Raw genomic sequence first — 16,126 nt, 5'->3', positions numbered from 1 at the left:
TACAGAGTTGACAAGATCCTCAACCTTTTGACGATGTGCAGAATTGTCCTTGCCAGTCACAATTGTAGAATCAACTTCAATCTTCTCTACATTGCCTCTAATCGACCCAATTTTGCTTCCCTTTGCTTCAGGATCATCTAGAACACTTAGGAGAGCCTCGACAATAGCAATGATCCCAATTTTGATGGCCTTTTCCATTGATGACTTAGATTTCTTCAACTGCAAGTTTCTGTAGATCTTCTTCTTCTTTACTTTTTTTATATTTGAACATATTAAACCTTCAATCATATCTTGACAGGCAGGTTTCATGAAACAAATATTCCAACACGAAAGAAGAAATTATGCCTATATATGTTTGATATGAAGTATAAAAAACTTCATGTATGTTTGACATTTTAATTAAGTGACAAACTGACAATATATATAAGAATATTTTGAAATAAGGAAAAATTGCGAGATTCAAAAAGATGTCAATGTTCCCATTTTGTTAGAGAATACATCTTGTTAATTGTTAAATCTGCCGATCATTTAACTTATAATAACCCAATGGTATTCAAAGATATGAGATTGGAAGCGATTTGGTTTTGCTGCCAAATGAATTTGCCAGTTAAGTAGAAAGATCTCGATCACAAAAGAACATTTATGAAAGTTAATTTGCAAACCCCGGCAAATAGAGAAACGGTTTGAAGTTAAAAGGTTCCCCTTATTTAGGTCATCTAGGTTGTACCCAATAGAAATATTGATGATACTTGATACACAACTACTAAAACTTAGAATGGAATAAACCGTTTTTTATTTTTATTTTTATTTTTAATAATGGGACAAACCGACAATAAATAATCATAGATGTACATGTAAACATGAGGTATTATGTTTTATTTTCGTGATCAAAGAATAACCGGTTCAATAGAAAATCAGAAACACCTTCACATAATGGAAAAATAAACCAACCAATCATTTCACAAAAGAGACATATGCATACACATGAGTTAGTAAACAAATGGCCCCGTTGAGCCTTCTAATTGACACACACGGATCAATCGTTGGTGTTTTAGTTTCAGGTTTCAAAATTCACGAGGGAATTAATACCGATTCGAGGCAACATCCAAAAACATGAGGCACCACATCTATATTAATTGGCCGTTTTATATATGTTTGACCATATATATAAACCTAACTTATTGCATTTAATATCCGTTATGTTTGTTTGACAATATTTTTTTTGAAGATTTGTTTGACAATATTTAGACATAATTTCTCTATGTTCAAATTATAGATGTTTTTTTGCTTTTTAGGTTTATGGAAAAATTATATATATGATCATTATATTTAAATATATCAAATTTTTTTAAAATTTAACAATAAAAAACGACATTTATTTAAAAATAAGGTATTAGTTCACAATTAATCTTCTTCCCGTCTCATGGTACATTGGAAAACTGTACCTAGATTACTATTATATGTTACATAAAAAAAGATTATTATTATATGGATTTTATGATTAATTTCCCATTTTTTCGTTACATACATTTTATACACAATAAACATGTTATAAAATTTCAACTTCCACATGGCTTTGTTCCCCACCTTTCTTGGTCCAAATACTATCTATCTTTTTTATATTCATTTCCTTGTCACACGCCACATTTTTATTTCAAAGAACAAATCAAAAGCACCCGATAAAAAACAAAGCGAACCCTAGAAAAGAAAGCATAAATAGCTTCTTCAAGTATATGCATAGATGACCCTATATGGCTACATGTATTAATCATCATAATTTTTTTTTTGTACTTTGTGGTCAACCGGATGTTTCGTCGAGAGGGCCCGGTGGCTGCCTTAACCGGCGACAAGAAACGATGGGCTAAAAGGTTTTTACCCATAATTAACCTTATTTCATTCATGACACTATATATAAGATTGGACATTAACTCTTTCTAGGTCTAAAATCGCATTGATTACACACTTTGCTTTTGAAAGAGGATTAAAAACCTAATTGAAAGTCAGACTATCATTTTTATTTTTCAATGTCAAAAAAAAAAAATCATTTTAATCTCTTTCCGTTGCGACCATTCTTGAATTTGGGTTGGGGAACGGCTTTGCATTGGAAATCATAAAAGGATGAGACATTTTTTTCATTATCTTTCTTTTAAACCATTTATTTTTTTCACGAACCCTCTTTTTCATTTTATTTTTCCTTCTCAACTTTAGATAAATGTTTATCCTCTCCTAATAACTAGTTCGTAGACTATAATCAAATATGTTTTGATGTTCCAACATATCACTATAGCCCTAAAAGGGGAGCCGACAAACTCATTTTATTGGTGTTATGACCACAGCCCAAGTCACCCATTTGGTTTGCTCCCTTCTTTGTCTCCAAAATTATTTATATATTAATAAAATTTGTAATTCTTTTGTTTCAAATTAAGTATTGTTTGTGCTGTTTCCAATTTGGGAAGTATTACTAATAAAAGTCTTGTTAAGTGTAGCCCATTGAATTCAACAAAGATCTAGCTGGCATTGTGATGCGCCTTTTTTTTTTTTTTTTATCAGGAATTATATGAAGATTTGTAGACTTAACAAATGTTGTAGAAAGAGTAGTTCAATAACATGGGAAAACTATGATTATAATCTAACCCATTACTATATCTACAACATAATTTTTCTTCATGGTAATGATGCTGTTAAAAAGTTATGTGGCCAACATGTTTAATCTATGTCACAGTTCGTAGCACTAAAGACGTCTGGAATTAGAAGCTGAATCCAGCTATAAATCAAGTTGCATTAGATTATATTTCTCATTTTAATTTGTATTCAAAACAATATAATATTATTCATTCAAGCCCTTTTGCTTAAAAAGAAAAAAACTTTTGCGGAGTATAAAATCTAAGCTTATGCTTCTTGAATTAATTTCTATTCTAGTCAAGTCAAGTAGAATTCAACAGTGTGCCCCGTTAGTATCAAGCAAGCTAAAGGAGACCAAATTTCAAAGGCATATATAGATGGAGCATAAAGTTCTAATCTAAGGATACCCATTTGAAGCACATATATATAAACTTAAAAAAATAAAAACAAAAAAACCCTACTCCCCCATCCGTCCGAGATTAGTTACCTCAAATTAGAGTTTTAGAGGGACTAAAAAATATAATGATCATCAGAAATGAAAAAAGAAAATCTTAAAATATCTGTCCACTACTTATTTTAAATATTAAAATATTATTATAATAATATATTTGATCTTTAAATGAAAAGAAAGAAACAAAAATATTATAAAAAAAATGCAATGTGATAAATAATTATAAACAATTAAAAATAAAAAATATGACAATTCGGAAAATAGGAGTAGTATATACTTAGAAGGTAATCACATACTATATATATATACATATTCTTTCACAAATTCCTAGAAATCCTACTAATTAGCTAAAAAGTACATATCTACTAATGTTGTCTAATTAATAGACCAACCTTTTCTTTTCTGAAAGTATCCAATCGATTGAAAATAAAGCAATGACAAAATAAATAAGGAATTTGGAAAAATAAATGATAAAGTTATAAGGAGATTTAATCATCAGATAATGAATTCATTCATTTTAACCGTCAAATACATAATGTAAGAATTTTATTTCTCGACGTCCATAAATAATTACTAGAAGTTGACTAGTTGAGGTTTTGTTATGATTAAAAATTATTATTATTATAGATGTTAATAATTAAATTATCCTTATAAGTAATGATTATTTCTTATTTTACTTTTAATTATCAGGGCATAAATGAAATTTTTAATAAATTTTGTTCTTAAGATTTGAAATATGACAATTATTTATAAATATGAAAATTATTTATAAACAATACTAAAAGAAAATTTGTAGTAATTATTCATTGACGAACATCAAAAAAACAGAATTGAAACAATGCAAAGAGAATAATCTTATAAAGAATTGTAAAGATTGAAGAGGAGATTTCTATCGAGAGAATTAGACAAGAAGATGGAGTGATCAATCCGACAGTTTGAGATAGTTGATTATAATAAATTCGATCATCTCAATTTTTTTTAATAAATTTATCCTTTTATTAAAAAAAAGATTTTTTTTTTGAATAAGATATTGTATCTGCTCTTGATTTTTGTCAAAGGATTCGTGAACTGCAAACTTAATTGAGGTATATATTGAATAGACATAAATAATCTTTCATTATGATCACAATTCTTAGACCGTGAGCATTGTTGAAATAATCAATCTTAGATCTAAGGGGTTTATAATGTATTGACGAACAATAATATAAAAAGTAGTTTTGTTCTTCGCTATTTCCACTATCTTCAATCTAGATAATTAATTTATGCTTTGTGCATGTTATTGTATTAGTGTTTGTGTGCGTGTTTTAATTTGTTGCTTGTTGATTTAAGTTTGTTGAAACTAGCAAATAGTCTCTAATTCAAAAAATATATATTCCCTCGTTTCATAATAAATTGTGATATGAGTTTCAATGGCATTGTGTAATTAATTAGACATGAGAGTAATTTTTTTTTAAAAAAATATTTCTTAAATTATACATGATATTTTGTTCAATTATGAGAAGTTTGAGATTTTTTTTCATAAAAATATCTTTAATAGGCTTGATTAATTACACTATATCATCAAAATCCAAAATATCCAATATCGTGAAACAGACGTAGTATTCGATAAGGAAAAGTTAAAGTTTTCAAGTCAATTATTATTTATTGTTTATTAATCCTTGTTGTCGTAAGTACCCTTATACATATAATTTAAAATTAACTTTTAGTAGAATAATATGCGGACGTCGCCTCAGGTTTTAAGGGCATAATTCTTTTTTTTTGTTTTTTGAAGTTAGTTTTAACTTTTAAGAGCATATTCGATTGTATATGATAAAAAAAATATTATTATGGTTGAGAATATTAAAAATATATTTGCCGAAACACATGATTTGAATGCATAATCTCATCCAAACATTTAATACAAAAGATTATTCACCAATAAAATATTTAATTGAATTCAAATAAACTATTTGTAATGATAACATATTAGGTCGAAAATTATTTACAAAAAAAAATAGTCACAATATTTGCTAACACCTGTAAGAATGGGGAAAAAATAAAAGGTCGAAGAGTTTATCATTGCTCACAAAGTTTCATGAATTTGTCATCGCATATGTGGAGTAGTTGCTTAAGCATCATTATCCATCATAATCAAAGAATAGAAACAAACATAGAAGGCAAGACGTTTTTATCTTATCAGTGTAAATTAATTGTTCCTATAACACTTCCACAGACCTATTGATTTTTCATATTCAATTTCAAATTGTTCGAGTAATTTTTTTTATATGAGGTTGTTGCTTATTATTTCAAAATATATATCTATAAACATTAAATAACAGGGATAATTTTTCATTAGATAAAAGCCTAAATTTGTAGAAACCTTTTTTTAAAAAATAAAAAAAAAATTATATTAAAAGATATAAAGAAAAATCTTACTGGACATTAATCGATTTTTTTTTTAGAAAGGTTCAAATTTGTCCAATTTTAAAAAGCCTATTTTATTTAGATTTTGATATAAAAAAATTATAAAATATTCCATTAGACTAAAACTCTTATTTTTGGAGGGGAGACTCTTTATTTGCCTGATGTTAAAACCGATGACCCCGTTTCTATATATTTCTTTAGATTAGACCTCTTATATCTAAGGGAAACGATTTGGTTTTAAGGGCCATATGTACAAAATGACAACCGATTTCACCCCTTTTATAACTTGTAAAAAATGATATATAGAACGTATGTGGAAACAATAATTGGAGGGCACCAATTATTAAAATTATTCCTTCGGGCTGGGTAAGTCATGAACAGTTTCTCTAATCTTTGAGGCACTGGACCGACAAAAATGATAAAAACAGAAGTGGATATGATTTATATATTATATAATATGTAATAATTATCCTGTCAAAATAAAATTTATCATCACTAGCTACTGTTAAATGAAAGCGAAATATTAGAAAAGAATTTCACAGCTACCGGCATACATTTATAACTTTACAAAGGATAAGGACTTAACAGCCCAAATCCAATCAAATGAGTCTCTTTTTTTACATCACAATTCACATCTAATTTTATTTTATTTTAACTTTCTGTTAAAAGACCAACATAGAAAATTAGACGTTCCACGTGTTCGTGCCGGCCAATATCAAAATTCAAGGTAAATTTTTTTTTGTACGTTTTAGAGGACACGTCCGTATTTTAGTACTAGGCTAAAGTACTTGACCCTTTAACTAATACTCCAATCCATTTCACTTTCACTTTCATGTGAGCTCAAAATTCTCCTGTCGGCAACAAATACCCAATAACTATATCTTCCTGCTGTTAAATGTTGATCATGTACCAATTTTGATTTTTTTTTTTTTGTTAAAAGTAAACAAAAATATGTCTATTAAACAATCCGAGTGATGAAATGCTTCACATCTATATCATAGTTTGATTCATAAAAATTGTTTAAAGGAGTTGGTAGAGTACTGTTCATCATATCTTATTAAGTATATATGTCTCAAAAAGTTTTAACTTTATTGTGGTTAATCCTTCCATTCCATGGGTAATCTTTTCTTTTGATGTCTTAGAATGGCTTAATAGATCTAATGTGAGGTTGAAGGCCGGGGTTATCTCGATCATGTCACCCACTTCTTATCCGATGCATGTAGGATTTTGAACCATCATTCTCGCTAGTGGTTACGTAATACTTTAGCACAAAATAAAATAAAAGAGAGAGAGAGAGAAAACAGAGAGTATATTTTTTTTCTTTTTTGAAGTAAGAAAAAAAAAGAGAACATCAACAGCTTTAAAATTAGGGCATGAATACAAAGGTCATTCAAGACCTAATGTTAGCAACAAAAACAAATAGGCTCATGAATGAAATTGGGACAAAATTTTGAGAGAGAAATCAAATGGAAAGGCTGCCATCAAGTGAAACAAAATAAACCACATTTTTACTGTTTGCATGGTATTCAACTTTCAAATTTTTCATCGTGTTGTTACTTATTACCTTTTCTCTTTTCCACCTCGAAGAAGATATATGGCAATTAGATTCCTCTCGATAATAATTAAATAATTCTGCAAGTAGAGGCCCTATTATAATATCAATGGCTACATGTCGTTCCCATCATTTCTCTTGCATGGATTTTTATGGAAACATTGCCAGCTTTTTGTAAACAAATTACTCAGGTTTAATGTTTAAATTATGGCATACACTCCCGAACTCTATAAACTAATAATATCGGGATCGTGAAATTTTATTAATTTAACGAGATAATAATTAATCATGTAAATTAATCATTATTAATTTATAGAGTATATAATTTTTACTATCTCCGCATATAAATAGACGACGTTTTTAAGAATTTTTTTGTCTTTTAATAGATGACGATTTTAGAATATCAATATATTTTTTATTTTTTTATCCCTCTATTCACTTTAACTCATTCTATCTCCATAAATAATTATTAATTTAATAGGAAGAGAAATTGTAAAATTATAAAATAAAGATAATTTATATATATTGTAATTAATTAATACGTGTTAAAACTTTCAAAATAAATTCAAAAAAAAAGTCTTAAAATAACATTTATTCAAATATAGAAATAGGATATGTGAATATTGACTGTGATTATCTCCCATGGACTAAAGTTTCGGAAGGGTGTGAATTGAAGTGCAGAATTCAAGGTGTACGTTTAGCTAGACCGTTGTAAACTCCAAACAAAATGTTTCACTTTCTCTGTTTTTTACCTTGGCAATAAAACTAAAAGCAAAAGTTTTCACTTTTCCAACTTACTACGGAGTATAATTTGCTCAATGGAGATCAATTATTTGTTTTTCTTCATTGAGGGATTAGCAATATAATGCTTCAAGATAGTAACCTGTCATTTCTCCCCGATTGTGAGAACGTTTCAATCGCAAGTGTAAACTCACTGATAAAGATTCAAAACTAACGGTGAATAAAAATCATGCAAAACCATATCATATATATGTTGCTATACACATCAAAAGATGTTGCTTGAAAGTTGAACCAAGCATCGATATTTTTTTTTGCAATAAAGGTAACCTAGCTTTTACTAACTTTGTCACAATAATTAATTAACACTTTAGATTTTATTTGAAGCAACAAGAAGAATTTTGCATGTGATTAAGGGAATAATTTACATGAATTATGAATGTACCTTTATATTTGTTTTCTTCCGATCATTTAATTAATACTTCATAAGAGGGAAAGCAATGTGTTACTGAGCATATATGTTTATATATAATATCTACAACTAGTTGATATATAAATACCAGAATGTCCCCTTAATTATTTATTACATAAGACAGGATCCTTCCTTAACGATTTAGTGATAATTTTATTTATGTACTTTTTGAGGGATTTTGTAAAAATGTCTACGATGAAAGCAGAGTTGTGACAGACATAATCTTGGAATTTACAGTATTGTAATTAGGGACCACAATTAGTATCTTCTTGATTAAATTTGATTATGTCTTAATTAAATAATTGTGTTGTGTAATTAGTTTTAAAACAAATAATATATATTTTATGCATGTGTTTGCAGGATCTGTTCTGACTCGTATATATGAGCATGCATGTTGCATTACTATGATTGACCAAATCTCATCCGAACATGTGACACCATTGTTTAGTATTCTGATTTGTGTGATTAATTTAATTCTACTTAAACCTTTGAAATCAGTAGTACCTACGTACATCCATGTCGGAAAAAAAAAACTCGCAAGTTCAAAAGAGTTGAATCCCAACAAGTACGTGCTTATATTCGATTTGTTTGAAACATATTCATATATATGTCAAAAGATAATAATTCACTTTTTAAAATATTACAAGTCACCTTCTAGATAGCAGTTACTATATGAGATGCTCCGATTTGAATTGAGATCCTAGTAGAACGACTCATTAGAACAAACGAGCGTAAACCACGACTAAAACATGATAAACCATTTAATTTCAAATATTAAAATCCTCAAAAAAAAGAGGAGCAAATGATCAAGATATATATCACGATATAGAGGCATGTGGTTATTTAGGATATAACAAATCATAAAATTTTAAAACATATTCAAATAACGAGAAATGATAACAAAGAGATCTAGACAAGTTATATCTATATTGGAAAAAGATGAAACCAAAACGATATCATCATCTATGATGTTTTTGCACGTAATGTAACTATTAATATCGTGAATAAAAATAAGGATCTCGAACCTAAAATTATCAATGAGAAAAGAATGGTAAAAATGGAAAGATAATTCAACATGAATTGATTTCATTTTTAAAACGTAAAGTATTTGGACATATAATTCAAATACGTAGAGGTGTTAAATCACTTGGTAAAGCATTTAATACGATATCTCCAGGAACAATTAAATCTTGCTAATAAATTTACGACCTGTTTACCATTTTCTGTAAATTTATTAGCAAGATTTAGTTCTTCACCCATGATAAGATATTCGAACGATTTTTAGAAACAATCGAAATGAGTTTATTTTATGCGAATAATTGTACATCACAATTGATTGGATATATAGATGTCGGTTATTTATCCAACCCATATAGAGTCACTCACAAACCGACTACTTATTTGCATATGGAGTACAACCATCTCATGATATTCTATGAAACAAACTTTAATTGTGACTTCTTCAAATCATATATAAATAATTATAATGTCAAACAAGTACAGAATACGTGTAGTTGAATGTGCTAAACCAACAAATTCAAAAAATGAATGAGTTAATTATCAAAAAATAACCATTCATACGATATTGTATAAAAATAATGTTATATGTATAGCTCAGTTAAAATAAAGATATAACAAATGAAACATGATAAAATACATTTCACTTAAACTTTTCTTCACCCAAACTTTTCACTGTCTCTTTTTATCCTTCTTGATTTTTATTACCAATTTATTTCATGGTGTCATAAATTCTAGACTTTTACCAAGTAATTTGATATTCCCTCTCGATCAATCGATCATCCTTTTAATATAGGGCAAGAAATTTTGGATAGTTATATATAATTATAACTATCATTAAAGAAAAAGTTAGTCCAACAAAGATAGTCAATTAATTCTTTTTGGTGCCATGAAATTTATTTCATACTAAAAAGTATTGCAACTCACCACTGAAACAACTACATAGCACATAGTTTATCTGCTCCGTCTAGCTAGGAATGCAAATATTCATGTATAAAGCATTATTTATGCGCAGAAACCTTCCTAAAAAAATCAGGTCCTATCTGTTCATCATTGGAACACTTTTATTATCCCATTATGGATTAAACATTATTTATTGCGCAGAAACACAATTAAATAAATAGACATTTTCTCGAGATGTTAAAACCAAATTAAAGAAAAATAAACAAACTAGGTAGTAGTATCTGTATAGAAGTCAACGGTCAAAGATTTGCATTATTTTCTGTCTCCCACATACACCACAGTGCCACACTCCCTCCTCTTATGCACACGCATAACATTCTCTTTATGATCCAAGAAAACAATTATAAAAATAATTTAATTACTAGTACATACTTGATTAATAAAAAAATCTCCGATCCCTATCATTTCATTTCATGTATCACAATTATAACGAAAAATTAGTCTCACGATTAAAAAAATTAAAAAATCCCAAGATCCCTCACTAATACACCAAGCACAATGCACACCCAACTTGGCTGCATGCAGGACTACCTTCAGCATCGGTGCACCCGCCCTCTCCTTAATTTCACCCCAGGTGGTCCTCACTCTCATTAATACAAATATTTCTCTATCTCAAATAAATTCATGTTGGGTTTTCAGGCAACTGACCATGATATCGGTCGTCTGTTTGACCGGTCAACGCATGCCTGTGATTGACACGTGTATATCAGGGTAAGGGAGGGACTTCCACCAGGAGTACAGATGGCAACAACGGCGGGGACCGTCGCGGTTCGGAAAGCCCTATGCTGACGTGGCAGTAATTTCATCTCAACTTAACAAAAACTCTATAAATTGTGATCGGCTATTGATATTTGATATAAATGTATAAATATCATACATAAAGAATTAAATTAAATACAAATTTTTATATATAATTTTATGTGTGAAATTTGTATCTGGAGACGGAAGTTGTATTTATGTGATCACTGATCACTACTGTAATCAATAATCATGAGTGTTAGCTTCAAAAAAAATAAAAAATCAAGTGAGATTATTGAATTCAAAATCCCAAAATGTATAATAGCACGATTTTAATTAGAAATAAATGATCTGGTGACGTGGAGATTGCCATGCATAGTTGACTATTTCGTCGTTTTAATTGGTCTGTTAGAGTTGACCTTTTTTGCTTCTGGTTTGTGCCACAGGGTCGTCAAACGGTCTAAAAGATATTTTAGTTGGAAATGAGAACATTAATTTCAACAAGTAACCAAACCATGGCATATGTTTCCTGACCAACAAAAATTGTAATGATCTATTTAATTAATGAGTTGGAACTTAATTGGCTGATTGTAAGTGTTAGTACTACTATAATCTGAATCTATTAGTACATTAATTAATCTGGCCATACTTATAACTATATGATGTTTGCGTTTTCATGCCATGACCACTAGTACTGCATTGTTGGAAACCATGAAGACTTCAAGAGGGCTGGACAAAAATATAGATGAAATAATTGAAGAACAAAAATTTCAATGGTATAAACCACCAATATTATAATAACATAGTCCAAAAATGTAAAGGATCAATTTAGACATATCTGATAAATTTAAAATTGTAACGAATGTTTGACAAAAATTAGTAAATAAAATTATGTGAAAATGTTATTGTGAGAGAAGCTAAAGAAGCGGACCAGTGGTCTAATATTGGTTAATTAGGCATCACATTTTTCGTCGAGAGATTGAATACCCGAATTTCGTTAGGAATGTTAAAAATAATTAGTTTGTGAATTGTGATTATATATATATATATATTCCATCCGTCTTTAATTATTTATCATTTTTTCTATACAAATTTTTTATACAATTTACATAAAAAAAACTAATTATGGTCTCCAACGCTAATTAAACATATTCTGACCGAGATAATTTAGAACTACTTCTATCTTTGGTTGTACATCAGCGAAACATCATTTATGATTAAAATATAACAACTTTAGTCATATATATATATATATATATCAATATTTGTTACGACATTAGCTATATATTGTGTTGAAATGTTTTAGATTTATAGTCAACCCTTATACTATTTTCCATTAAATTACGAGTAAACTAACTGGTACAATGTTGACTTAACGCTAAACGGGGAATAATGACTGGATTTAGCATCATAATTTGGTAATAGACGTACCAAATCTGAAATGTAGTGTGAAATTGCGAATAGGTTTACACACAATCTGTTATTTAATTAAACAAAACGTCTACATAGAAAACATGTTTGCGTTCACGTATTTCCTAAGTTAATAGTACTATATATATATACTAATAGTCTTTGGACTGCAACAAACATTTTGAATTTTACAGAGAAGTTAGGTACGTCTAAATAAAACCGACTTATAACTATATTTATGTATATATCACATACTCTATAAAAAAAATATCGATTGGTCCCATGAAAGTAAACGCTTTGGAGAAAATATCAAATCGGAGGAATTTAGTGAATCGTGTAATTAGTAAATCCTAAGGAAGAATTAATGGATTTTTTCTCTCTAGGTTTCTCTAAATTCTAGAGTAGTTCATCTGTGCTTCTTAGAGTTTTAGGATAGTCTGGTTTTTCTTCTTTAAGTTTTCTGTGTTACGGTTCTGACTATCAGCAATGGACAATTCGGATTCTATGAAGATTGACTGGGACAGTATGGAGCTCATTGAATTGGAGATGTATGGAGCCCTGGTGGGGCCAGAGTCGGTGGAGAAATCGGAAAAGATAGGTGCGTGTGCTGTGGTGGCCAAGATTTTCTCTAGGACCTCCTTCTCTATGAGTAAGATTAGGACGGCCATGACGGCAATCTGGCACACCAATCATAGGTTTGCTATCACGGATTTGGGGGGAATATGTTTATGATTACCTTTGACAGCGATCGTGACAGGCAGAAGGCACTAGCAGGGAGAACATGGACAATTGAGAGGTGTCTTATGTTGGTGCGGGAATATGACGGTCTGAAGAAGATACATGAGTATGATTTCAATTCAGCTGTCTTTTGGGTGGAAGCACATGATTTGCCGATGGGACTGATGACTACTGCTGTTGCCAAGAGCTTGGGGAAAGCGCTTGGAGGCTTTGTTGAGAGCAAGGGTTCCAGCAATGGAAAGGCGTGGGGTCGAGCGCTGAGGTTTCGGGCAAGGATAGATGTGAACAAGCCTCTGCTGCGAGGACTTATACTACGGTTCCCTGATCTAGATCCAACAGAAGGAATTTGGACATACTTCTAGTACCAAAACCTACTCAACTTTTGTTATATCTGTGGCCATCTAAGCCATGTAGACAAGGATTTTGACTTTGAACGCCCGGAGAAGCTGCCGTATGGGGGTTGGATGAAGGCAAACTCGTCTATTGCAGTCACTGGAATGACAAAAGGGGTGGAAGTATCGGAAGCCGATTCGTCGGTGTCGGGGAATCAAGGCCGATCGGAAAGGGAGGTTTCGTCGAAAAAGGAAACTACCATGAATCAAGGTGAAGCGGATTTCATGGCGATAATGTCGGGGAATTTGAATTCAAACAGGGGATTCAATCCGATTTTGAATCAAAGGGGTAACGGTGGAGGAAATCTCGGAAGAGAGATTAGGAAGCATAAAACTCCTAATGATGCTGCTAATAGGACGGATAGAGGAAAAGGGCTAGCTGTCTCGATGGGCCGAAGCAAATCGGGCCGACATGTGAGCCCAATTGGCGGAAAGCAAGAGTTGGGCCTTGTGCCTGTTAATGTGTGTGTTAATGGCCCAGGCCTTGAGCACGTAATTAAGAAACGCAAGATCCAGCAGCTATCAGTTAACTCAGTGGAGGAAGGAAACGGAGGGCCTGTGAAACATGGTGGTGAGGGTAGCCGGAAGCTGGAAGTGCTGGCGAGGAAGGAGTCGAACGGCGAGGCAGGTCAGAGTGGGGGTAGGCTGGATGCGACAGAAGCAGCGGGGAGTCTTGTACGACTATTACAGCTGGTGGACAATCAGAATGTTTCCCGACAGGGATTCACCAATGACCTAGAAATCCAATCGGCCGACAGGGGGGAGGAGAACCCTGTCCGCCGGTCACAATGAATGCGTTGTATTGGAACTGCAGGGGTTGGGAAGACGTCGTGCAGTTCCTGGAGTGGCGCGCCTCCTGCACTGACAGAAGCCCATTTTAGTATTTTTGTCTGAAACGAAAATTGTTAGGATGGAGCGGTTGAAAGGTAGATTGGGTTATAGGAGATGATATGCGATGGATAGTGTAGGTAGGAGTGGAGGCCTAGCGCTTCTGTGGAATGAAGACGAAGTAAGGGTGGAGATCTTATCTTCGTCAAACTGGCATATTGACGCGATCGTTGATGGGAAGTGGCACTGGACTGGGTTATATGGACATCCGGATGCGAGGATGCGACATGGGACCTGGGAGTTACTAAGGTCCTTGCGGACGACATCTAGTCTCCCGTGGGTAGTGGGGGGAGATTTTAACGAGCTGTTGAATGACTGTGAAAAGTGGGGAGGCAATTCGCGCCGCCGTATACAGATGGACAGGTTTAGGGAATGCTTGAAACTCTGTGATTTGCGTGAGATCCGGTATGTCGGCTCGGATTTTACATGGTGTAACAGGCAGTATGAGGGAGTCCTCATGTACGAAAGGTTGGATAAGGTTGTCGCTAATGACAGATGGTGCACCCTGTTTGCAGATGCAATAATAAAACACTTAGTCTAGCCGGTTTCGGGCCATATGCCCATTTGTTGTGTTGGGAGGAGGAATTTATAAGACCGAGGGTTGTAAAGAGTTTCAAGTTTGAGAATTTCTGGGCGGATCAAGATGGATGTATGGATGTGATTAGGAACAATTAGGATCCAGGTGCATCTTGGCACGCTAATGCTGGTAACGGAAAATGATAAAAGTATAATGAATTTTTAAAAGGTGAACGGAATAATGAGAATTGGGGGGGAGGTAGACAAATCTACAACTCCCGGGTTTACGAAACCCGGGACAAGCTCACTAATTACATGATTATCTATTCCCGGGAATACCATTCCCGGGACAAGCTTAATTAAGCGTTTCCGGGTACAAAGAAAAAGTCATTCCCGGGAATGCCAAACCCGGGACAAGCTTAATTAATCGTCATTAGCAATCCCGGGAATCCCAAACCCGGGAATAGTAAATGGTGTTCACCTTTTGAAGTTCCGTTACACAACAGTGCCGTGCCCATGCTGGTAATATCCAAGATGCCTTAATGGAATGGAATCGTCAAGAATTTGGAGATGTGCAAGGAGAGATTGTGAGGCTTCAAAGGAAACTACAACGTCTATGAAATTCTTCAAACATAGGAAAGGCCAGCGATGTAATTAGAGAAGCAGAAGCAAGGCTTAATTTGTTATTGGATACTGAGGAATCGAGATGGAAACAGAGGGCAAAGATCGATTGGCATGCACATAGGGATAGAAATACCTCTTACTTCCATGCATATGCGAATCAAAGGAGGCGAAATAACCTGGTAAGGAGGCTAGCAGGGCAGAATGGCCAATGGATCACTAATGCTGAGGAGATTGCGGTGGCCATTGAGGAGCATTTCCACGATGTATATGTCTCGGCCAGGCCGAATGAGGAAGTTATTAACAGAGTTACTTCGTTGATTAGTGGGAGAGTCACTGATGGAATGAATTAGGAGTTGTTGAAGGCATATATGACTGATGATGTATGGCAGGCTCTGAAGAACATTCACCCGAACAGGTCCAGATGGTTATGGGTCGAGGTTCTACTTGAAACATTGGCCTGTGGTTGGGGAGGCAGTATGCAAAGTCGTCTTGGGTGTGTTGAATCACGGTGAAGATCCAAGGAGTATTAATGATACAACAATCGTGTTAATTCCAAAGGTAAAAGTTCCTACATCTCCTGCGGACTTAAGGCCGATAAGTTT

At 32.5% G+C, this 16,126-nt stretch overlaps 1 protein-coding gene across 1 annotated transcript; it reads left to right on the top strand.

Moving 5' to 3' along the window:
- The first annotated feature begins 14,451 nt into the window (after positions 1-14,451).
- On the top strand, positions 14,452-15,874 carry LOC139882982 (uncharacterized). The gene is made up of 4 exons (XM_071867223.1): positions 14,452-14,789; positions 14,900-15,041; positions 15,407-15,422; positions 15,537-15,874. The coding sequence occupies exons 1-4, from the start codon at positions 14,452-14,454 to the stop codon at positions 15,872-15,874; spliced, it is 834 nt and encodes a 277-aa protein (XP_071723324.1).
- Positions 15,875-16,126: the final 252 nt, after the last annotated feature.

Source organism: Rutidosis leptorrhynchoides, unplaced genomic scaffold (genome assembly GCF_046630445.1).
Source record: "Rutidosis leptorrhynchoides isolate AG116_Rl617_1_P2 unplaced genomic scaffold, CSIRO_AGI_Rlap_v1 contig334, whole genome shotgun sequence".
In the NCBI taxonomy this organism is placed as follows: domain Eukaryota; kingdom Viridiplantae; phylum Streptophyta; class Magnoliopsida; order Asterales; family Asteraceae; genus Rutidosis; species Rutidosis leptorrhynchoides.
The sequence above is the reverse complement of the archived record's forward strand: the minus strand, read 5'-3'. Positions and strand labels throughout refer to the sequence as shown.

What these genes read in the sequence shown, in the direction of transcription:
- LOC139882982 (XM_071867223.1), top strand. Translation starts at nt 14,452, where the DNA reads ATGGATAGTGTAGGTAGGAGTGGAGGCCTAGCGCTTCTGTGGAATGAA. An exon ending in TGTGATTTGCGTGAGATCCG is followed by an intron (nt 14,790 to 14,899) that starts GTATGTCGGCTC and finishes CCCTGTTTGCAG; the next exon opens with ATGCAATAATAAAACACTTA.